The sequence below is a fragment of the Prosopis cineraria genome, unplaced genomic scaffold, assembly GCF_029017545.1.
Source record: "Prosopis cineraria cultivar Desert tree isolate PC_DT_omini unplaced genomic scaffold, ASM2901754v1 PC10, whole genome shotgun sequence".
Lineage (NCBI taxonomy): Eukaryota > Viridiplantae > Streptophyta > Magnoliopsida > Fabales > Fabaceae > Prosopis > Prosopis cineraria.
In genome coordinates this window covers 37,830,669-37,855,494 of record NW_026555341.1, presented here as the reverse complement: position 1 = coordinate 37,855,494, position 24,826 = coordinate 37,830,669, and the positions used below count along the sequence as shown (strand labels likewise).

The following is a 24,826-nucleotide window of genomic DNA, read 5'->3' as shown; positions in this document are numbered from 1 at the left end:
CTAATAATAATGTTTGATAGTTTGAGAAATGAAATTCTTACGTCTCACACATAACCAAATTAGGAAATGTTCCACTTATGATAATATTTGTTCACCGGCCACTTATGGTATTATTATTATTATTATTTTTACATTGAACTATTCAATTACTATACATTGAATTCGACAGGTTACACACACACACACACAATAAAGTAATGAAGGACTTTAGAAAATAAATTTGAATGATATAATTACTATATTTTCTTCGTCATTACTAATACTTTTAAAGTTATTATTCACATTTATTTCAAAAAAAAATATAAATTCAAAACCTTCAAAATTCATAATTTAGAAATTGCCTGCTTTAACAGATCAGAACTAATTTTTAACATCTTTTAACACAATCATAAAGTCATATTAGCCTTCATTAAATATAAATTTCCCAACAAATTATTAAATGGCCTAATTTTTTTTTTTTGGTAAAAGAGAGGGCAAAGCCCATTACACTAGAAAATTAAACATTAATAGGGGAATGAAATCCCACTCTCTTTCCTCACTAAGTCTCTCAAAAATAAAGGCACCAAATCATAAAGAGAAGAAGAGAAGATTCCCTGTTTAGCTAGCAGGTTAGCCACTTCATTAGAACCCTTGACACATGCTTTACCTCCACTCATCAATTAAAATGGAGTAAATTGCATATTTCTAGAAGAACTAAGCTTCCAATACTCGAGCATTGAGGCTGCCCATTAATAAGTTTCACTAGCATTTTAGAATCAAACTACACAATGATACTCCTAAAGCCCACATCCCAAACTAGTCTAAGGCTCCTTAAGATAGCCCATTCTTCAACTTTAAAAGGGCTACAACAGCTAAGTTGGTGGGAAAGCCCTACTATTCATAAACCATCATGGTCTTTCATAACTTCTTCACATCTTGCCTTGTTCGTAGAAGAAGAAACAGCTCTATCAGTATTGATTTTAACCTAATCTCAAGGGGGAGGTTGCCAAGTCTGTACATGAGTACCACTTAAATCCCCCGTAGTTAACCCAGCCTCATCCTTTGAAACATAGAGTTTCCAAGTATTTAATAAAACAGCAGTAGGAATAAGAAGTTTAAGAATACCTTGTTGAAAAATGAAATTATTTTTCCATTTCCACAATTTCCATATAGCCACCTGTAAAGGGCATCCTAAATTAGAACTTAATTATCACACTAACTATGGTTAATCAAGAACTAACCCAAATAGATTGTCCATTACGAGATTAACCTAAATTAATTTTTAACATATTTTTTTCACAAACTATTTAATACAAAGGGATTCCAAGTCTTTAAAATATTTTAAGAACTCATATCATTTAATTAAACATATGCAGAAGCATGATAATAATTATTTTTACTTGCACAAATATTTTGGCCCATTACTATAACACAAACATCAAAACACATTCTCAAGGGCCCAAAATGTCTTTCTATCCAACACAAAACCCATAGTGCAAGTGGATCAAGAATATATTATCCTAATTGGCAATATCATAAACTAAATACACATATCAACATAAAAGGAGAGAGGCCTACAGAAGTGATCATTATCACTTGGCCTAATGCTCTTTTCCTCTGTTCTTCTCAGATGAGCTAGCTCCTGTAATATGTTAAAAGAGAGGGATGAGTACAATCACTCAGTAACCAAGATACATCTAAGTTATACAATTGCATGGTAATTAATCATGAATGCAAGTGGTTAATAAGTTTATCAAAGTGACTATGTAAACAATCACATTAATAACATGTTAATCACATTAACATCTAACTCATGTGAATAATCTCAAGAATAAAGTCAAGTACAAACTTTACACAAATGGCTATATATACATTATTCACAAAATTAATACATATTCTCATTTCCACAATTATAATCATATTCTCAACATAGCCATCAATCACTCAAATGGCATGATAATAATAATATGCATGATCAATCTCTTCCTTATATTCCCTCTTATTTTCAATGACATGAAATCCGTGGGTCAACAACCGGAAGGGATCGTCCATGTAATGAGACTATCCAAAGCCTTAATCATATCATGAGGGGCTACCGGGCCAGGGTTACCTTACTCACTTATTAACACGGTTTCCCCCAAATCACACACTATGGGGTGTCATACCCAAAACTAGCTCTACCCAAAACTCCAGGTAGGCCAGTAGGGTCAAGTCCCTTAATAAAAACAATGCTACAATACCTTACAAGGTAAGTAGCGGTTATAACCCCTAGGATTATTGGTTAATAGCCAAGTACCATATGGATTTTGTGTAATCGCTAACTCCTTCACTAAGGCGAACTCTCGCCATATGATCATGCTTATAAGAAAATGCATTTCAAAAACTCATATATATATTTCAAAATTATCCCACATGCTCATCAACTTTCATTACTGTGCATAATCCACAACTTATAATCAAGAGTGTACACATAATCATCAACCATTAATCTCATTACTCACAAGTCATAAAGTCTCAATAAAGTCACATGCATTACAAATAACTATTTCAAATTTATATATATATATATATATATATTCTTTTATTTCACTAACATAATTAATTAATTAACATACAAATGTATAAAATAAATTTTTTTCGATTACCTCAACCTTTGAAAGGTCAAAGGTTACCCCTCAAGTTACAACATTTTCAAAACTTTTCAAAGCTTGAATGGTGTCAAAAGAAAATTAATCTACAATTGATCATATCCCAATGTGTCAATAATATTATTAACACAATTTTTACTCATACTCTAATGCCTAAGTATTTATTTTATTTTATTTTATTTTATTTTTAAGACCTTAGTCTTAGCCTCTTGAGTTCTAAAATTTAATTTCATGTATTTGAACCTATCTACTTGGTTCAATAGTCTCCTTCACAATAATTTAATTCAAATAATTTTCTAATATCAAAATTTCCCTTTTTATTCCAAAAATTCGCACACAAAAATACCCAAAAATTATAAACTTGATTTCAAGCCTAGAATCATTATTCTATAGCCATAATAATTTATTTTTCATCTCAAATAATTATCTAAATATCAACAAATCAATTTATATTTTCAGATTTAACCAAAAATTTACCCATAGGGATCTATGGATAAACTCAAATGCTTCAAATTTCAATTCTATCAACAAAATAATACTCTAGAATGTTTATTACACTACCAACAACCTCAACAACTAGATTTTCTCACCAAAAATTCATCCCTCTTTCAAACCCTAGATTTTTCAAAATCTTAAAATCTGTAGTCTCAGGAAAAAAATGACTAAGAAAATATTTAGAACACTTATCTTAGTATTAGAATACTTAAAATCTTATCTGAAGTATCCCATTATAAAGCTTTACCTTCTAAATAGTTCCTATCGCCGGCAACGCTCTCGCTCTGTTCTTCTTTTCTTTTTCGAACTTCTCTGTTGCGCGCACGGAGAGATGAGGAAGGGATTAGGAGAAATGAAAAAGGCTTATGTGTTTTAAAATGGGTGTGGGTCCCATGGCAATAATTCACACCACTCTTCCGCTTCCCATCTCCTTTACTTTCTCCTTTTTTTTTATATAATATTACACACTACACACACACACCAACGTCTATATTCCTTCTCGTTTTTCTCTTTTTTTAATATAATATTGCACATTACACATACACCCCAACGTCTATATCCCTTCTCCTTTTCCTCTTTTTTTTATATAATATTACACATTACACACACACACAAATGGATGAAGTCCGTTCCCAATTTTTTTTTCATTCATATCCCTCTTCTCTTTTAATGATAATGATAATAATTCTATTTTCTAAAAATCATAATTTAGAATTTGGATTTATGCTAAATTAAATCCAATAATAATCTCCTAAATTATTTATATCTAAATATTCCTCCAAAATTACTCATTTGCTTTAAATTAACTTAATTAACCTTAGGTTAATTTTTGGAATGTTACACCATCCCCCAAAATAAATCCCAAGTAGGAAATAGACCAAAATGTCTAATAAAGTCACTCATAGATGAAGAAAGGAAAAGTGTATAGTACTTACTTGGCACAAGTTTATACCAAACCAATCAAGTATAGCAGCAATCTTGGAGAATATGCAGTACATCTTCCACTTCAATATTACACCAAGAGTAAAGAGAAGCACAATTAGTCTATGAACCTCTCCATGCATTTATGGGTAATCTATTATGAAAAGTAAGCTGGAGGAATAGATGAATCCTTTTAGCCCTTTTCCATTTCCAAATACTCTTAACAAAGGTTATACAAATCTAGAGGGAGGTCTTCAATCATAAAGTAGCTTTTAAAGTAAAGATACCACTAGCATTTCCTTTCCATACCATGACATGACATCATACCCAACAAAAGAAGCAGGAGGCATAACAGAAATAAGCTTAGAGACAATGTCAGTGGGAACAATAAAGAGATAGCCTAATAAAGCATATCCTTTATCTTTTTATCAAAAAATAGCCAAAAATGATCAAAAAAGCAACATATTCACCATTTTGGATTTGCCATCTTGTGCCATCCTTCACTAAATCTTTTTGGTGGCATATAAACTTCTAAAGTTATGAATCTCCTTTATTCACATTGAAAAGATCATCTTTTGATTGGTACATGTATTTTTGTTACAATAAATCAACCTACAAACCTTTGCTACCTGAACAAGTTCCCACGTAAGCTTTGTACCATAAGCCCTATTCATTGATGGAAGATTCTTAAATCAGAGACCCCAAAAGCCATGGGTTGCATTATTCTATTCCAACTAAGAGGGTGAAATTCCCATGAGTTGATACTTAGAGTCTTATTGAAGCTTATCGATCTCATTACAAATCTTGGTTAGCACACTTGAGACTTGCATTGGGTACATGGGAATAGCAATTAACACAAACTTGGCAAGAATAGCTCATCTTATAGTAAATAGATAGTTAGATTTCCAACCTGCTAGTTTATATCTAACTCTATCAACTATGTATTAAAACTTCTGAGTAGAACATTTTTATTTTGATAAGGGCAAACCAAGGTATCTCCCTATATCAACAGAAATTTGCATTCCAGCAATACTTTTTAGTTTTCCTCCCAATTTTGATTTCACATTTTTGGAGAAGAAGAGGGAAGATTTTCCCTTGTTAACTCTTGCCCCCAAAGCTGCATAAAAGTCCTTGAGACACAACATCATTACATTGACTTGTTGTTTTAAAGCTTCACCAAAAAGGAGAAAATCATCTGCAAATATTAGATGTGAAATATAGGGCCCTTGCTTTGTAATATTAATAGGTAGCCATTGACCACAATCAATAGCAACACTAATTAGATGTGATAGTCTATCCATACAAAGTACGAATAAAAAAGGTGAGTTCAGATCTCCTTGGCGGAGATTTTTTTGAGGGGAGAAAAATTCATATTATGCCTCGTTACATAAAACATTGTATGAAACTGTAGTTATACAATTCAAAATTAGATGAATAAAATCAAAATTCATACAAGCCTCCATAAGTACTTGTTGTAGAAACTCCCACTTGATATGATCATAAGCTTTCTCAAGATCAATCTTTATCACAAAGATGCCTTGTTTCCTTCTAGTTTTCTTCATGAAGTGCATAATTTCTTGGCCTATGATTATGTTATCTTAGATCTGTCTACCAGGAATGGACTGGCTTGGAATGGTGAGATGAAGCTGTCCATACAGCTTTTCAATCTGTGGATAATAATCTTGGTCATGCATTTATAATGGATAGAGCATAAAGAAATAGGTCGAAAATGGCTCACAAACTCCGGTTTATCTCTTTTAGGGATAAGAGATATAAGTGGTTTGTTTGCTTCTTCCATCACTAACTTTCCTTGGAATACCCCGGTAACAAAATTGCACATTACGTCTCCTATAGTTTCCCAATTAGCTTGGAAAAATATAGGAGCGAATCCATCAAATTAATACTTGTCCATAATTTCTTTTCTTCTTCTAATTTGCAGGTTTGACTGATATAAAGTACCTTAACTAATTTGGGTCGCTACGCAAACATAACTCAAGACTAGCTAAATACCTTTTGCACAACTTGCTGGACTCTTTGGAAGAATTGATGCAAAGGTGTGACAGAAGGCCAAAGATACAGGGCAACTGAACTCTCCCACAACATCTCGCATGTTCTTTTTGAAGCAGTGGAGAACAACAGAATGAAGCACAAAATCTTTCAGAGTCTCAAGCAAACATAAGACTATTGGTACCCCCCTCTAATCGGATACTTTAAACTGGACCTGAATGGATCTGTCAACCAATAAGGCTTCGCAACCTATGGAGGAGTTATTAAAGATTGTCATGATAATTGGATTACATCCTTTCAAAAGAGATTGGGCTATTTTTCTCCTACGACTATAGAACTTCTTACACTCAATTCTGGTTTGATGCTATGCAAACATTACCATTTGGATAGAGTCAAGTGCCATACAGATTCTTTAGAGGCTATTTGTTTACTCAGAGTAGGAGGCGGCATAGAACATCCCCTATGCTCAGAGATTTCCAAGGTGCATAAGCTAATTTTTTCAAATTGAGATGTGGAGATTGCATATTCCAACTGTGTTACTCTGCAAGTGATTGACCTCCTAGTCAAAGAAGCTCGCCACAGGCTCAATGACATTTATCTTTACATGAACCCACTTTAGGATGTATAGCCTACTATTAAGCTGACAAACCTATAATATTCACTTGAGCTTTTTCCCAGGCCTTCGTCTATCTTTGTATGTTAAAAAAAAAGGAAAATTAGGCCAGAAGAATGAAACTGAATTTGGGCCGAAAGTGAAATGGACCAACCCGACTTACTAGGGTTTTAAAAGTTAAAAAAAAAAGAAAAAGAAAAAGAAAACACACACACACGCACAGAGCTTTGGGGTTTAGGGATTAAGACTACAAAATCTGTTGTGTGTTTCCGCCTTAGCCTTCGCAAGAGAGCAGCTTTCAACATTGAGGTCTTCTTGGGCCAGTGAATTAAGGTATGCAACTATGTGCATCATTTAGATGTTTTTGTTTCTCTTTTTATCGCGTTTTTTCTGTTAGAATTTGCGTTTCTTCCGTTTGGGCGTGTTTAATTTTTCATTTCGATTTGAATCTGGGTTTTGTGTGTTGTGGAATTTCAAGCTTTTGTCTCGGACGAGGATCAAATTCAGTAAACTTTGTTCTCCTGATGAATAATTCATGGAGAAAGCTTCTGGAGACCTGAACTGAGGAGACATACTGGAAATCGCCTGTGCTTTCCCGAGAAACATCCAAGTTTCTTAGATGAATTACTTAATTTTTGGTCCTATACTTGAGGAATGTTTCTGGAGATTTGGAACGATGTTAATTACTTGGAAAACCCCTTGTATCTCTCATTTTAATTCCTGATTCAGTTCTGAGCCATGGGGAATGCTTTTGGAGACTTGAAACGAATAGACATTGAGAAACACCTATGTTTCTCTGATTAATCCATGTTTTTGCTTCGTTTGAAGTGATGTATTTTTTCCTTTGGTTCTGAGCGTATAAGACCTAGACCTGGATCCCTCACTTAGGTTTTCGATGCGAGAGTAACCTACAATTCTACTTAAACTAAGTGAATATTCTGTCCAATTATTATGTTTTGCACAGTAGGATAGGAATTGTTTCCGCGATTTTTGTTGTCTTCATAGTCTGTATTGTTCTTTAACGATCCCCTAGCCGTTCTATTTGGCCCTACTTTGGGACTTACACTTTTGTAACCCCTTTCATCCTTAAAACCCACTAAAATTGACGTGAGCAAAATGCTTCTCATAATTATTAAAAGGCAATTTTCTTGTTGCTGATTTGCCAATGCGGAAAATTTATGGAGAACTGATTTGAGGGTGCTTCTTGCTCTTTCCCCCTACTCTTCGGAAATCCTTATAACTAAGCAAGCTTAAGATTTATTTGCTTAATTGTGATTAGATCTTTTATATCTGATTTGAAGTATTTTCAGCCTCATCTCTTCGCTTTGTTGCATATTCTCTAAAATTTTTTACTAATTAATTATCAGAACAAGTTCACCTTCTCAGCCTTTCCTCATTACATGACTAGTCTTGTTACTACATATACAGAATGTAAACCAATATGCAATATTTTTCAATTCTGATATTTACGCCATGTGCAACTGATATTTACTCCTTATTCTTCACAATTGATCTGATTTTTTTAATTTTCTTATTTTGTTTTTTTAATTTATTTAGCTGACTTGTTCCTCTGTCTGGACAGTTCCTATTATAGTTGAAGAAGTTTGCAAGGGTCACTTCCATCCAAAATGAGGTAGACTTCAGTTTCAATTGGTCATCTTGATTAATATTATTTTATATTTTGATATTCTTAGTTAATCACTAACATAATTCTATTTTCCCTGTATCTCTTTTCAGCCGACCAATGGAGGAAGATGTAAGTTAATTTTTTGCTTTAAGCTGTGTATACTGCTTGAAGTTTCCCTTGATGTATCGTAGGACTAAATGTTTGTTTTCCCTGTTCTTCATCTTCTGCGTTCTAGATCAATGGTTTATTTTCTTATAAGCACTTTTTGGACGTTGAAGTCTGGAGTTTTAAATTTTATGTGATGGAAATCAATTTCTTCTGTCTTTTTTCTTTTAATTTCTTTATCTTTTGGAGTTCGTGGGTGGGGCAGTATGGGGTTTTGGGTGGGTAAAGACGTTTTTCATTATTCTGCAAATCTTTGAATGATGCATAAACATGTCTTTGAAGGGCCTCTTTGGTACTACTTTATTAATCTATTAATCTTTCTCTACAATTGCTGATCAGCTTAGTTTTTGCTAAATGCTAATTAAAGTGATTTTGTTTTCTATTGATATCAGATATCAGATAATAATGGGTTAAACTCTGTTGGCTTGAATGAAATAATAGTTTTATGATTTTTCTTTTTTTAATTTGCAGTCAAACTGAAGGTCTGACATTGTTAATATAGTACTCTTGACTTGTACATTTTAGGGATTCTAGAAAATTTGATTTAACTCGTAATCATCCTTGGTTTTTACAGGGTGGTAAGAATGAAGAAGAGGAATTTAACACCGGACCGCTATCTGTGCTAATGATGAGTGTTAAGAATAACACACAGGTACTGTTTGTTCTATTATAGCACTGTGGTGCCCATGACATTTGGACTAATGCGGTTTAAAATTTTATTGAAATATCCTGGCTCATGTAGGTGCTGATCAACTGTCGCAACAATAGAAAGCTTCTTGGTCGTGTTAGGGCTTTTGATAGGCACTGCAACATGGTTCTCGAAAATGTTCGGGAAATGTGGACTGAAGTATGTTTTCCCTTTTTCATTGGTTTCTTGTGTCTTTTTTTTTTTTTTTTTCCTTAGAACGTAGGTCCCCAATATAGGGGCGAATTGAAGCTCTCAATTTAGAATATAAAAAATCGCCCATAGCATGTATTATCCTACTGCACTTGGTGATGCTATATTGCAATGGATTTATTAATCTTTTGCTTGTGCTTATAAATATCTCAACCATTCCTTATTTATTCCATCCAGGTGCCAAAGACTGGTAAAGGAAAGAAGAAAGCCCAACCAGTTAACAAGGATAGGTTCATCAGTAAAATGTTCCTTAGAGGAGATTCTGTCATCATTGTTCTCAGGAACCCCAAGTAAACTCCGATCACTTTGTTGGTACTGACATTAACTTGTCGAAGTGGTTTGTCTGTAATATTTTACCCTTTTACTTCTATTTTTGACCTACACCCTTTTTGCAACCTGGACAATTAATATGATCTTGTTGACTAGCCTGCTACCCTTTAAATTTGTTGAGATATTCAGATCTTAGCTAGGACAGGGGTGATGTATTTTGATGGAAGCCAAAAAAATCACACAACAAACTGGTGTAAGGATATCCGAGTTTATTTTATTTTAAAAATTTTAGAGTTTGAAGAGAAAGTGATGTACACACAGAATGTGCATTGGGTTGCTAGTTTTCAGGGGTGGGGTGATTCATTAATCTCTTCTCTGAACTCTAATGACAAGATTTAGAGAATTTATACACCGTGCAGGACTTCTCTCTTTGTTGGAACCCCCCCCCCCAAAAAAAAAAAAACCCAACCCGCTCTTTCGATTGGATGTTTATTGTATCATGGTTAGCTCTTCATTGTCCAACTTATGTGGCAAGATAATATAACCACTAACTCCAATTATGAAAATGAAGACGCTTTTTGTTTCGATGCTTGCGAAGAGAAGTTCTCATATTTCGCTAAATGAAATTCAATTTGAATTTCATCCAATGGGCTGGTAAAATTTTATTTCATTTGCGTAAGAAAAAAATCAACAATTTTGGAGAAAGAATGGTGAGATTTTTGTTCTAATTCGTCATAGTTTATATATATTAAAAAAATAATATCTATTGAATGCCAAAATTAAAGGTAGGAGAACAAATTGAAAATTTAAAATATAACAGATTTTTAAAAGATTTTGGGGATGCTAAATATTTGCAATATTAAAAACATTAGTAGTCAGCGATATAAATTGTGTTAGTTTAACAGTCATTTATAAAAATATTGAAAAGAAAAAATTACCATTAGTTTTTTGGTGAAAACTAAATGAATCAATTTTAATTTAATTTTGAATGAGTAACACTGCACAATAAGTAATAACTTCAAAATTATTATATTGATAAGGAATAGGTAAATTCTAATACTATGTGTACGTAGAAACAAACATGTATGCGGTGAAACTAATTATGATCTCATTAAAAAATAGAGTTGTTCATCCTTCCTCATCATTGTCCTTGAGCCAGTGGTGGCGTGATGCCGAGGTGAAAGAAACGACGTGAATCGCACAAACATCAATTGGAGACCATGTCTACCGCCTTTTTTTTTTTTTTTTTTTTTCCGGGGGCATCAAACACGTCAAGTTCTTAATACTTCAGAGGCGCTTGATGACATGTATACATATACTAATATACTTGCTTCCAAGTCTCTCTCTGTTTTTTTTTCCAGCTTCAATAATCAATTATTTAGCATAGAAAAGAAAATAAACAATTTCAACTGAAAGAACTAACCTAGATCCCCACAATCTTTAGTCAGACCACAAGACTATTGACGTTGCTGAAAGTGGAAGGCTCTTCATGAGTTATAGACGAAAAGAGATGGGAAAGAAAAAAATAAATTATTTAATGTAAAAGACTACCTAATATAATGCAATGTTTGCATGAAAGATGAAGTTATGATGCGTATAATTTAATTCAATCCTAGGATACATAAGAAAAGAATACTTCCCCAGTATGATTTCAGTGATCCTCCTAGAGACAAAATGAAAAGATTAGGCCTTTACTCACAAGATAATTCTTTTACACGATTATAGGCCTTCAGGCTAGAAAATATCATTGAAGGAAGCAGACTATGAGATTGAAAAATGATTCGCTCAGAGGAAAAGTGACCAGTAAGAATCTCATCCTTGAAATATGTGAACTCATAGTAACATCTCAGCAATCTGGATTGCATTAAGTGCAGCTCCCTTGCGAATTTGATCCCCGCAAACAAACATGTCCAGCCTGTGTGAATGTATACACCCAACACTGATGTGAAATGTTCATAATATAAGTGAAATGCTAATTGGAAGATGTTTCTATGTTTTACCCTAGATTCCCATCTTGAGACATGTCACAGCGAATCCTGCCAACGGCAACGTCATCTTTGCTTGAAACTTCCAAAGGAGTTGGAAAATGATTTGATTCACGGTCATCAATCACCGCTACACCTGCAGCATTCTTCAGAATATCTCTTGCTGTGTCCTGAAGAAATGAAAACCAGACTAACTGTGATGCTCGAGCTCCCAAAATCAATTACTAATTTCAGAAATGCAGCTTGATTCACCAAAAAGTCGATATTTCACATTCCTAGTCCCTTAGTGGCAATATCCAAAGACTCAATAACAGTAAAACACATTGTTTCCGAAACTAAGCAAGACCTTATTGACTTCCAGCAACTGGGGTGATAAATGATGCTACAAGCTACTATTTGGCTGCAATATAATGTCCTATAACCTGATAAGCATTACCTCGTCAAGGGGTTTCTCAAATTGAAGGTTCACACTCTCAGCATGGGCTCGCATAACAGGAACTCGTATACATGTCGCAGTTATTTTAACATCCTTGTCGTTCTGCAGATACAGAAGAATTATAAAAATAAACCCCCCCTTAACGTCTAAAGGTGAAACAATTATAGAGGCATTCCAATTTGAAATAAACTGATCAACGCGATATAAAGGTTGATTTTAACTTACCCATATTTTCCTTGTCTCCTTTACCATCTTCATTTCCTCTTCATTGTATCCATTTGAGAGGACAGATGCATTATGGGAGAACAAATTAAAAGCATACTGCACAATACGCAATATTATTATTAGGAAGCAGTCCTCGAGCTTTGATAAACATTCAGAAAAGAGCAAACCTGTTATGTAACCTAAAACACACACACACACACACACAAAACAGAGAAAAAGAGAAACCTGTTGCTTAAATATTTTACAAGTTGGTGGTCTCCCTTCCAATACCTGAGATAACAAAAATTGAAGAACTATCAATTCACTACTTAAGATAAGAAAATTCATTTCTCCTCTCAATATCTTAATGGCACAACTTGAAATAAGATAACGAAAGACGTTTTTTTTTTTTTTTTTTGTCAGTAAAAAACACATATATTGAACCTCACGAGTTTGCAGCTCAAGCTCTTCCATTGCAGCGGCACCAGCACCACTAGCAGCTTGGTATGTGCTAACAACCATACGTAATACCTGTAATGTTATGTCACGGTTGAAAGATGAATCAGTATCAAGACCATCTAAAGCATGCAACTCATGATTTATGCATAACCAGGCGACATATTATAGATAGGACATCTAAACTCCTATTGAATTCTATAGACTTTTAATAGTACCTGAAACACTAGATGAAAAAAAATTCGATGGCCGAACACATATAAAAGTAAAAATGACCATTCATCAAACTATCAATGTACATGCCAATGCCGCATCCAATCTAACTGTATTCTAAAAATGATAGCCTTGATTATAATAACTATAGGAGAATATTATCAATGACATTTGAAAACCTTTTAAGGAGGCAAAACACGTTTTGTAAGACTGTAGGCACAGCAAATTAATAACTTGGCAACTAATAACTAGAGTCGCACAATAAAAGCATAAAAACCAACAGCACTTCAGAAATCGGGATGCATTAACTGAGAAATCTATATGCGTGTTCCACGGAAAAAAACAAACCAGCAGACAAATGATTTTGAAAGTACAAGTCAAGTGATTTTGAAAGCTTAAATACCATTTTGGCTGGTAAAAAATATAGCTCCTTAATTTTAGTCCTTTGTTTTTCTATAATCTATACTACAGGATGCTCAAAAAAGGGAATGTACTTTGTGGATTCATTCTCCCACTTCAGGACAAATGTGCAATCGAGTACCAGACACCAACAATGTTAACAAGATCATTCCTTTTAAAAAAACTAAAACTAAAAGTTAGTGGATTCTCCGTACCTTAGCCCGTCGATGAAGAGGTGTAGCAGCCACTAAGCAAATAATGGTGGAGCAATTGGGGTTAGCTATAAGAGCCCCCGTACCCATTCCAAGCTTAATATGATCCATGGCCTCGGGATTCACTTCTGGAATCACAAGTGGTACATTCTCGTCCATACGAAATGCTGAGCTATTATCCACCACAATCGTCCCTCGTTCGACCGCAATGGGACCGAACTCTCTGCTGATTGACCCACCAGCACTGAACAGAGCAATATCAACGCCGTCGAAGCTTTGTGGAGTCAACTCCTCGATTACATGCTCTCTTTCTTCGAATGTGAGTCGACGGCCAGCGGAGCGCTTGGACGCGAGCATCTTGATGGAGCGGTAAGGGAAATTGCGGTCTGAAAGGACCGAGAGGAACTCATGCCCAACGGCGCCAGTGACACCGACGACGGCCATGGAGGGCCCGTTTTCTTGAAGGGACATGCGGACCTTGGTGGAGGAGGCGAATGTGGGTTTAGGTTGGGTGAGAATGGTGGCTGTGGAAAAGAAGTTAGTGGATTTAGGAAAGGAAAATGCGGCCATTGAAGGAGAGTGAATGGTAAGAAGCAGCAGAGAGAGAAAATAATGGGAAAGGTTTTAGAGAGAGAAGGAGGAGGAAGAGTGTAATGGAGTTCAGAAGTTGGAAGCTGATGCGCTTTCGGTCTCGGAAGACGGAAGACGACGGTGGCGGCACTTTGCTGCCTGAAAGACAATGGTCGACTCAATTGAACTTCACAGATACGAAAGTGAAATGAAATTTAAAAAAATGTTAATATGAACTTATGGTAATATAGTAATTTAGTTAATACTAATATCGGTAGTACTCCACATTCAAGTTCAAAGTATATGTTAATATTAATGAATTTTTTTGGTGATTATCAAAGAATGCATATTAAACTAGGGATAGTGATGATATAATGTTTCAAAAACTTTTTTGTAAATATATAAAACCCAAAACCCATATTACGATATAGAAAGCCAGTCGCACCACCCTCATTCATTGGAAAAGGCATAGAAACTCTGGTAAATACATAGGAAATGGAAACAGAGGATGGGGTTTTTGGAACCACTTTGTTAATCCCATCCCTTTTAGTTCATTAAAAAGCAAAAAAAAAAAAAAACTACTATCCTAAGAGAACATTCAAAGCCACCACCGGCAACAATAGAACATTGACCGCTCGCAACACCGAATTGCATCAACGCTTCACTAGCGTGCCAAAAAAAAAAAAAAACATACACGCACACACGCGCGCTTCACTAGGCTCGCCCCAACGTAACACCGCTGATTCTCATACTAAGCCACAAAAAATCACAACCAATTCTACAAATATAAAATGAAAAATGGTAAAGTGTTTTAAAAGTAGAATCAAAATTAATTTTTTATCAATCCTATAAATAAGGAAGGAAGGAGTAGGTTGATAAAAATGCACAATTTTTCACAATTTATACTTGTAGTGAATAGCATAGTGATAGTGTTCGTACAAAACAATCAATCAGGTATGAATTGTGATGGATGCCAGAGATGTAGAATCTTAAAAAAAAAAAATTGACTTTTAATCAAACTTGAGCTTTCTTATTAAAGTTTACCTAGATGTGAGAATGCGAAATAAAAAAAAATTAATATAAATGTAGAGAAGTAGAGATACATTAATTAAAAGAAAAAAGTGGCGGGCTATACTGGCCAACAGAAAAATAAAGACTAAAACAGAAAAATAAAAATTAAAACTACATGACAAAAAAAAAAAATAAAATAAAGCAACAGACACAGAGTCTGAGATTGATAGTTTGTTGATGCTGATGATAATTGTTGAGAGAGAGCTCCTCTATTTATAGATGATCTTGGCTTGGTGTTCAAACTCCATGATCGCTACTTTCCTTAAATTTAGGAAGCACTTCATTCATCATAGATGATGGATGGTCTTAACTTAATGGTTAGAGTTTCATAAATAATTTTTTTATATAATTATTTTAAAATTAATTAAGTTGAGTTGGGTTTGAGCCTCTAAATTTATAATTTAGGTGCAAACAGATAGTTATAATTTTTAATATAGTGAATTTCACCATATTTCTCAAATTATAAAATATACTCTCTCCATTAAAAAAATTTAAGAAATTTTTTTTGTGAAAATAAATTTTAAAAAATATAAGACATTTTTATTTTTTTAAAGTGTATTTTTTTTTTGAGTAAGTTGATTTAGAGAAAATGCATAAGTTTTCACAATTTATACTTATAGTAAATAATGTAATGATAGTTAAATTTTACTATGCTTCTCAGATTATAAAATATGTACTCCCTCAATTAAAAAAAATTTAAAGCATTTTTTTGTGAGAGTGAATTTTAAAAAATATAAAATATTTTTAATGTTTTAAAATATAATTATTCTTTTTAAAATATTCATATTAAATAAATTATTTTATTTTTATTTTTATTTTAAATTATATATAAAAATGAATATAAAAAATAAAATTAATTTAAAAAGAAATAATTATTTCATTAAGGTAGCATTTAATTAAAAATATTTTATATTTTTTAATAAAAAAAAAAAGTAAAACATACAAAATTTAAACTTAAATGTCTTCTGGCGTAAATATATCTTGACTCTAGAAGTTCCCTCGTCTGCAACGCAACTCTGAACGTGCACTTGCGCTTTGGACATTGGAATTATAAAACACTGAATACCTATGTGCGCCTTACCATAACCGCACCGTGGGATGGGGGCAACATCACAATCTCGTCATTTCGTTGCCTGTTTCGTCTCATACGAATAGAATTGAAGATTGAACACTGTCAAGCGACGCCCATTCATTTCATTCCATTTGATTCGGAGCATGGCCGGCAGTGGCACCGGAGAACCAACGCATTTAGAGCCTGAGAAACAGAGGCTCCTCAAGCACCACACGGAGAAGCACTTCACCGCCGGCGAGATCGTCCGTGACATCATCATCGGCGTTTCTGACGGCCTCACGGTTCCTTTCGCTCTCGCCGCGGGCCTTTCTGGCGCCAATGCCTCCTCCTCCATAGTCCTCACCGCCGGCATCGCCGAAGTCGCCGCCGGCGCCATCTCCATGGGTCTCGGCGGGTACTTGACTCCTTCCCGTCTTTTATTTTCCTTTTCTTTTTCTATCTCCGATTCGCATTCTGAAATTGACTCAGAACATTCACGCTTCCATGGTTCGAAGAGAAAATGAAATGAAAAATTCTGGGCTGTGTATGAGATGTAATTAAAACTCGAATGTTCAGAGTCTGTTAGTCGCTCAGTTTTGTGAAACAGTAAAGTTTATGCAAACTGAAGAACAGTTATTAAAAAAAATGGAGAAAGTTATTCCCAAAAAAAAAAACAAACTGGAGAACATATCAATTTCTAAAATTTTCTCTGCAACTAAACAAGTTACTAAGTTTGCTATATTTAGTTGATCAAATTAGTTATGGATTGCACAGTTATCTTGCGGCAAAGAGTGAAGCTGATCATTACGCGAGAGAATTAAGGAGGGAGCAAGAAGAAATCGTCACTGTACCTGATACTGGTAATTCTTTTCCCTCAATTTTTAGAAACTCTAAGGAATAGAAAAGAATAGAAAATTGTTGAGAAACTGAATTTATTAAATTTTTTCTGGAATCATCTTTCATTTATTTGGGAAATTTAGAAGCGGCTGAGGTAGCGGAAATACTTGCACAATATGGAATTGAACCACACGAATATGCACCTGTGGTTAATGCTCTTAGAAAGAAGCCGCAAGCATGGCTAGATTTCATGATGAAGTAAGTTCACAATCTCATTTATGTTTCTCTTTTCCTTCTTTGAACTTTTTGTCTTTTCCCTCTTGGTTTTTTTTTTTTTTGAAAAATATGTTTGCTGTCAAGATTGACAGTTTTAAATTAATATTTAGCATTTTTGGGTGCATGCATACCATATGAATTGAGAGAAAATATTTTTTAAAAAAATCAATTTAAATATTTGTGGATGGTGTCCATAGTATAATAGCTTTTTCCTGCTCTCTTCAGAATCATCTGGATTGTGTCTATAGTATGAGAATGCCGCAGCATGAATCAAGATTCTCTCATATTGTCTCTTTGTATTTTCTGAGAGATTGAAAGACAGAGTAGGATTAAAGACATAAATTATGAATATGTAAAATATATTTAGGGGAAGATAGAGTAACAAATTATAAATTATAAAAATAAAAAGTGAGTTCTTCAAAAAGTTTAAGTGGTAAGGCATCCACGAGAATAGATAGCGAGTTGAGTAGGCTTTTTGAGTGGGGATCCAACTTTTCGAAAGTGGACAAAGAGTTAAAGGTCCAGAGTCCGGTTCATGCGTGTGGTCCATTACAGACAAAATCGGTGGTTCCAATTTTCAAACAGTGACAACTTAATTCTCTTACACACTGGTTCATGGATTGCACATGGATAGGTCATCACTATCTCGCTTCTTTGCTGCACAGATTTTGGACGCATCTTCATAAAAGAAAACTAAATTATTTCAGTTTTGAAAAGTTAAGCTATTTGTTTACAATTTAACCAAATATTGTACTCGAAGATATGGTTAGTCAATTAGCAAATAGCAAGTGATTTACTACTCTTTTTCTGAAACATTTATTTGAATTAAGAGAATTATTTTCAGATATTGTTATCTTGTAGAACTTTATTTTGAATACAACTGCATTGTAATTTTAGCAACAATACTAATATTTAGACAATTTTTAATTGTGACTTTCATGAGGGCCATCTGTTTCAATTTTCGTGCCAGTTTACATCCGTTTATTGTCATTTGTTTCTGCATCGTATATGTATTATTATGGAAGAAAACTGTAGCCGTACAATGAAATTTAAAAGTAATATATTTCTTGATGGGAGGTTATTTTTTAATTATTAGAATACGTAAGTGTTATCTTTTTATCTTATATTTATTCAACTTGAACACTAAACTTAACAGCTTTTAATCTAAATTTTATTCCTTGACAAATGTAGGCCAGGGCAATTCGTGACAATATTGTCCGCGTCATTTTACCATTGGATCTGATGTGAAATATTGAATGAACTTGAGACAGCTGCATAATAATCATTTTAAGGATGTGACCATGCCAATGGGCGAATGTAGTGTAAAATAGTATAATCAACAGCTTACTTATTCATCAAGGCTAGACAGGATTTCCTCAGATTTGGAACTTCCGGGTTTGGTTAATAAATACATGATGTTTATGTTTACACTTCGCCTATACTTTTATTTCTTTGCATTATTCTCTTGGTTATGTACACACAAAGCTTTACAATCCAATATTCCTCATGAAACTTCTGTGAAGTTCCACAATACAGAGATACATACTGCATTTTGTAAACATGGATGCAGAATAAATAAAGTGACTTGTTTGACAGGTTTGAGCTAGGGCTAGAGAAACCAGATCCAAGGAGAGCACTACATAGTGCAGCGACTATTGCTGTAGCATACATATTAGGAGGACTTGTGCCTCTTGTGCCTTACATGTTCATTCCAAAAGCTACAGATGCAGTTGTGGCCTCCGTTGTTGTTACTTTGTTTGCTTTGCTTATCTTTGGCTATGCCAAGGGACACTTCACTGGTAACAAACCCTTCAAAAGTGCACTCCAAACTGCTTTCATCGGCGCCATCGCCTCCGCAGCTGCCTTTGCCATGGCTAAGGTCATCCACCCTTAGATTATTGCTCTTTTGCTCTCTCAGTTTAACCCCTTTTTTTTGTGTTTTTAGATTCGAATTAGGATTCTGCAATCTAGCATTTGTTACAGCCCTGTGAATTGCACGATAATTGTTTTTTCAATGTGTTTGTGAAGTGTTCGTTGAAGTTGATGGAAGCTAAGCTTGAACTTGGTCGGGAACCTTTACTGTGTGCTGTCATATTAGAATCGAAATATTTTTAAATTATAATTAATTATATGGGTTCATGACAGGTTGAGTAATATGGTATTCAAACCTTAATCGTTAAAATATACCTATATAAACATCAATAGAGAGGCGGTATAATAGAATAAAATAAGTTGTACACGTTTTTTTTTTTTTATCTATAAATGAGTTGTACAGGTAATACTTTTTGAAGAGGTAAATGAGGCAAGCTTTTTGAACAAAAAAAAGAAAGCTTCGAGACCTTATCAACAAAAATAAAGACAAGGTTTTGTGTCTAGAGGGATAAAGTGACTTTTAAATTTTAATTAGCTGCGGCAGCAGCGAGAGGTCCAATTAATCTTTACAAGAGTCGTCAGCCAAAGCATCCTAAGCTACTTACTACTTAGTTGAAAAGTTGCTGAAAGTCAAAAAAAAAGTAGGCTTCATTCACTCAAGGAAAAAAAAAAAAGTAGGCCTCCGACAAAAGAATAGTTCTCCTGCAGAATGTAATAGACAGAACGTACTAAGACAATGTAAAAGTATCCATGGAACCTACTGCCTCCTTCTACTCAATTATTCTCTCTCTAATCTCTTCAAACTCTGAAAGAAAGGCTTTTTAAACACTTGTGTTCTAATAAATAGAAAATTATTGAGAAGATTCGAAACCCCCCAATTTCTTTAGAGATTCATGTAAAGATGTGCATGCTATCCCCCTGAAACCCACCTTTTTTTTTTTTATGAAAAGCTAACTTGTAACTTGTTTTAATATACAAATAGAACATAAGATAATATATATATATATATATATTATTACAGAACATAAACATTCTTTGTTAGAACGTAGAAAGATCTAAAAAGGAAAAGGAACCATCTTTGCTTTTGATTCGTGACGTTTTAAAAGACTATTCTTGCACTAAACCTAGCCCCCATGATTAATGTCTTCCATTATGAGCTCTGGTAAGTCTAAACGGGAAAAAGAAAGGTAAGAATAAACAAGTGCTGCTAGATCATTTAATGGATAAATTACATCTGGGGAGACCGCATTTTATCCAAAACTATCACGCAAAACGTGAAACATAGCCTGCGGCCAAATCACTACAAATTAGCTTCTCTCCCTCCCTCACACACACACGCAGAACTACGCATATTTAGACAACAGAATTATGTTACATATCTTTCATTGAGGCATGGACTTTGTATATGCTTGGGCGACCTGTTAGTTTTCTCCTCCAGAATTCCCTACACATCAACTCTAAATATTTTCACTTCCAGGGTCAGTGGCTTCTTGCCTAACCCTGCTAGGTTAAACACACAAACATCAAATTCTTGCAGGTTATTGTCCACAGCAAACTGTTTCCACCCACTGGCCAGTCCACCGGTGTGACGAGTGGCTTCAAAGGTATATTTAGCAAGCCATTCGCTCTCTCCCACACGTAATATCACATCTTCAGATTGTAGAGGAAAATGCTCTGTCATCCACTTGGTAGGGATTGTCTAATAAGCAACAAAGAGCAAAAAATACAGGTAAAGCCAAGATAAACACGGGCAAAAATCCTCTAGGGTTCTTGTTGTAAAGTTCCTGAATAATGTGGAAAGAAAGTAACATAAAAGTTGAGAGTATATAATATTATTTTCCTTCTCTCTTATCTCTCAAACCCAAGAGGAAAGAAACTCTAAAAGATCCATATTCTAGCAAATAGAAAATAATTGAAAAGATTTGGATCCTGTCAATTTCTTGAAAAATTCGTAACTGCATTGAGAAAGATGCGTGTCAAACCCAAATACGTTGTGGGGTCTTCCAATTAAATGGTATCAGCCATTCCACAGGGTCACAAACACACAGCATCTCTCTCAGAAATTGAGCTGTCAATTTCTCAAGATTTGGGAAAGACCCAAATTCATTAAGGTTATATATAAAGCTAAAGGAAGCCAGAGAACAATTGGAGAGGACATTCAACTAGGGAAGAGAGAATAAAAAACAAAGTTTACCACATAGAATCTCCTGTATACGTGCGAGGGTCGCATGACTACATAGAAGCCATCTGGGGTGCATGCCGCTTGAGCCAATTGGAGGGTATTCTTCTTCGCATTATCTATCATAGCCCTTCTGCTTGAAGCATCTACTACTTCAACCATCTTATTTCTGCTCGTGGATGCAGGTTCAACATCTAATCATAATTCATTGTCGTTAAACAGCATTAACATGACCAAAATAAGGCTCCATTTCCACAAAGCAGCAGCCATATATATATATATATATATTTTTGGGTGTTTATTTCACATAAGATTAACTACTTCCTTTTAATAAAATTGTGGCATGAGAAATGGACTTCTAACATGGAAAGTCAAATTCTAGAAAAGACCTGTTTTCTCAAATCAAATGGCTTTCAAAGACTTAAAAGTTGGCCTCAGAGTAAGTATAAATTTACCAGGAAGCCAGTCAATTTCTCCAGCATGAGCATCAGATCGGTTAGATCTTCCTCTCCGCTTAGTTTGCTGGGCAGGGGTGCGTTCCACAGTAGCTTTCCGAGTCTTTTTACTTTTACCATGTGCAGATTTCTTAGGCGAAGCCACTTTTACTTTGCTATCAGAAGGGATATTTTCTTCTTCCAAACAGTTATCTTTGTTTCTCTTATTTGTAAGCCCACTGTCCCGAACAAAATAAGAAGCTACCTTCTCACATAAGTTCTTCTGGTCAAATATTAGAACATCAAACTGTGATTCACCATTGTACTTGAAGATCAGGAGATCACTCTCTTCCAAAAAGTGATCTTGCGCAAATTGTTGCCAGCCATCTGTGAAGTGCAATACGTCATCTCTAGTTGACAATCTGACAGTCCACTCAGCACCACCAGGACCTTTAAGTGTCACATTATCTGGCAATTTCCTTTTCAAGCTATCTGAAAACCTTTTGGGAAGTGCCTGCAGTATAAACTCAAAAAAGCTTGATAACATCAAAAGAATAGGAGAAACCATGTGCTGCAGCGAAATATTGGCAGCATATATTTGATATGTCTGATTACAAAGGTTGTTAAATCAAATTGAACCTCAATGATAGATATCCAACACAGAGATCAGAAGAAACTGATCACATTCGTTAATAACAATATAATAACCTTCAAGATTCTAACAGCAGGCTCCTAAAGAGACAAGAACTAGGAACTAGAGAAGGTCACGTTTTGTCTAGTGATTATGCAATGGAGGTTGATTTCGATAAAGGTAGCTATCAGCCAGCAAGTAGCTACCATAATGATAGTGTATTAGCTTGGCCATGGTAACAAAATGCAAGAGTGACATTGAATAGGCAATCGGTCCATGAGAGGGATGCTAGAAAATTGAAGGGCTAGTGATGGAATTTTCCCCTCTTTTCTCGAATAAAAGTTTCCAATGCAGAACTTTGACTGAGAAACGTTGAATATCAGTTAGCTTTCAAGCGCATTGATTGACTACTCCAGCAATTCTTACATGCCATAATGTGTTTGCACACGCGACTAAATAGATCCAATCCATACATATGTGACTCAAGTACATAAGTACAGATTCAATCTCCTGCACAAACACTATGTAGCATGCAAGAACTTTTCCTAATGAAACACGGTACATAATTTTTTTGGTAACATGTAAGGCAAGTAATTGGCTGAGTAGTGGTCATTAGACATCTTCATAGGCATATCGTCGTAGTGCGAGGACCAAATAATTTTCAATTCACACATCTTCGGTTCATTTCTACCCAATTACTCGTTGCTTTTTCTCTCTCTTGTTCCCTTCTAAAGTCCTTCTCGCTTTTCCCCTCTCTAAAGTGAGAAAATTAGGGTTCATGCAAACGGGTGGAACCCAAAAAAGTTGACAAATACTTCCTTGATGTGGGGAAAAAACGGAATGACTGAATATTCGACTTATTTCAGAGTACTAAATGAAACAAAAGCAGTGATCACTTGTGGTTGCAATCGGAGGATTTGTAGGAACTATAACAGCTGATCTACAGTTCATAACTTTATAATCAGAAAAGAGATACAAGAAAGGACTACAGAACCAAGAAAGTGAAAAGACCTTCGATGTACTCTGAAGCAATGCAAGGAATTTAAGGGCTAAGAGAGAGGAGTTAACTCCGAAATACTTGCAAGTTGGTATCAGGAGAAGTTATAGGAAGCCAGTAGTCAAAATTGTATCATCACCAGATAATTTCGGAAGAAGGTGATCCACAAAAAGAGGGAAAAGAGGAGGAAGACTAGGGACTTACAAGGTGTTGATCAAAACCGGGAGGGAGACGATGGGCAAAATGCGTGAATTTGAAATGGTTCCAGTAAATACCATCGACCCAAGATCTAGAGCTTCGGCTGGTTTGTGCCATTTCAACAGAAAGCGAAACGCAGAGATTAAGGACAAACAGGGTGGGGAAGGAGTTCGAGAGTTGCTGCAACTTGAACGCCCCGACCCCGAGAAACGGAAGAGAGAGAAGGCTTGAGGGAGGGAGCGAGGGGCACAGACAGGCACATTCCACGTGAGGTAAAACGGATCGAATGTTTATTGTAAAAATTACAAATAGCCAATAGGTGCCAAGAAGAAACTTGTTTCCAAACAAGTCCCATGAATTTGTAAAAACTTTGTAAGTAATGCAGGAAAAATATCAACCAAATATACTTAGAAGAAATTTATTTTAATTAAAGATTAATAAAATTTAAAATTGCATTACAGTCCATTAATTTTTAACTAATATTAACACTTATGTGAAATGATCAGCTTATCACTGAAGTTTAAATTGAAAAAAAAAAAAAAGTCACTCCTATTGTTATAACTATAACTACTAAACTACTACCAAATGCATTGTTTAGATCTATGTTTTCAATTATTAATATTAAGTATCTATTTAAATTTTAACAATAATACATTTAAAATTAATAACAATTCATTCGGGCTTTAACAAGTTAGAAAAACAAATAAGATGTGTATAATTATATATGTTAGTTCTTTGTCAACAAGTATTCATTTGTATTTTTTTTAACAACAACTTAATCAAAGCTAACAACAATTGATTCAGGTTTTAACAAATTATAAAGACAAATGTGATTGGCATAATTGTAAATGCGTTAATTCTTTATCAATAAATATTTATTTAGATTTTGACAATAACTCATTCAAAATTAATAACAATCCATTTGGGTTCTTACAAGTTAGAATTCTGATAGGATGGGCTTAATTGTACTTGTTAGTCCTTTATCAACAAGTATTCATTTAAATTTTGACAATAACCCATTTGTGATTAACAATAATACATTCAAACTTTTAACAAATAAAATACATAAAGTTTTATGACTCCTAACTTGTGATTGTCAATGTCACATTAATAAATAGTATTAAAAAAATAACAACTGTTGTTCTAAAATTAATAACACACCATTATATTAGAACATAAAAA

The 24,826-nt window shown here is 34.5% G+C and overlaps 4 protein-coding genes and 1 pseudogene across 7 annotated transcripts; 3 read left to right on the top strand and 2 right to left on the bottom strand.

Moving 5' to 3' along the window:
- The first annotated feature begins 6,844 nt into the window (after positions 1-6,844).
- LOC129322658 (uncharacterized) lies at positions 6,845-9,929 on the top strand. 2 transcript variants are annotated; one of them, XM_054968976.1, is made up of 7 exons: positions 6,872-6,996; positions 7,142-7,250; positions 8,246-8,296; positions 8,401-8,419; positions 9,030-9,107; positions 9,198-9,302; positions 9,531-9,929. In XM_054968976.1, the coding sequence occupies exons 3-7, from the start codon at positions 8,292-8,294 to the stop codon at positions 9,645-9,647; spliced, it is 324 nt and encodes a 107-aa protein (XP_054824951.1). In that variant the 5' UTR covers positions 6,872-6,996; positions 7,142-7,250; positions 8,246-8,291; the 3' UTR covers positions 9,648-9,929. The 2 variants fall into 2 exon arrangements, with proteins under 2 accessions (XP_054824950.1, XP_054824951.1); XM_054968975.1 differs by lacking the exon at positions 7,142-7,250 and having other exon boundaries at positions 6,845-6,996.
- Positions 7,147-7,234, top strand: LOC129284695 (small nucleolar RNA Z159/U59; annotated as a pseudogene).
- Positions 9,930-11,131: 1,202 nt separating the features above from the next.
- On the bottom strand, positions 11,132-14,308 carry LOC129284356 (uncharacterized). Of its 3 annotated transcripts, XM_054919810.1 has the most exons (7): positions 13,532-14,307; positions 12,693-12,779; positions 12,495-12,539; positions 12,270-12,365; positions 12,045-12,146; positions 11,624-11,778; positions 11,132-11,538 (listed from the first exon to the last, which is right to left on the bottom strand). In XM_054919810.1, exons 1-7 carry the CDS (start codon positions 14,096-14,098, stop codon positions 11,457-11,459), a joined length of 1,134 nt encoding a protein of 377 aa, XP_054775785.1. In that variant the 5' UTR covers positions 14,099-14,307; the 3' UTR covers positions 11,132-11,456. The 3 variants fall into 3 exon arrangements, with proteins under 3 accessions (XP_054775785.1, XP_054775786.1, XP_054775787.1); XM_054919811.1 differs by lacking the exon at positions 12,045-12,146 and having other exon boundaries at positions 13,532-14,308; XM_054919812.1 differs by lacking the exons at positions 12,045-12,146; positions 12,270-12,365 and having other exon boundaries at positions 13,532-14,308.
- A 1,875-nt stretch (positions 14,309-16,183) lies between these two features.
- On the top strand, positions 16,184-19,459 carry LOC129322995 (vacuolar iron transporter 1). The gene is made up of 4 exons (XM_054969487.1): positions 16,184-16,635; positions 16,995-17,080; positions 17,201-17,315; positions 18,930-19,459. Exons 1-4 carry the CDS (start codon positions 16,385-16,387, stop codon positions 19,225-19,227), a joined length of 750 nt encoding a protein of 249 aa, XP_054825462.1. The 5' UTR covers positions 16,184-16,384; the 3' UTR covers positions 19,228-19,459.
- Positions 19,460-20,393: 934 nt separating this feature from the next.
- On the bottom strand, positions 20,394-23,921 carry LOC129321207 (B3 domain-containing protein REM16-like). Its single transcript, XM_054966892.1, has 4 exons — positions 23,651-23,921; positions 21,840-22,332; positions 21,400-21,578; positions 20,394-20,904 (listed from the first exon to the last, which is right to left on the bottom strand). Exons 1-4 carry the CDS (start codon positions 23,759-23,761, stop codon positions 20,650-20,652), a joined length of 1,038 nt encoding a protein of 345 aa, XP_054822867.1. The 5' UTR covers positions 23,762-23,921; the 3' UTR covers positions 20,394-20,649.
- Between the last annotated feature and the right edge of the window lie 905 nt (positions 23,922-24,826).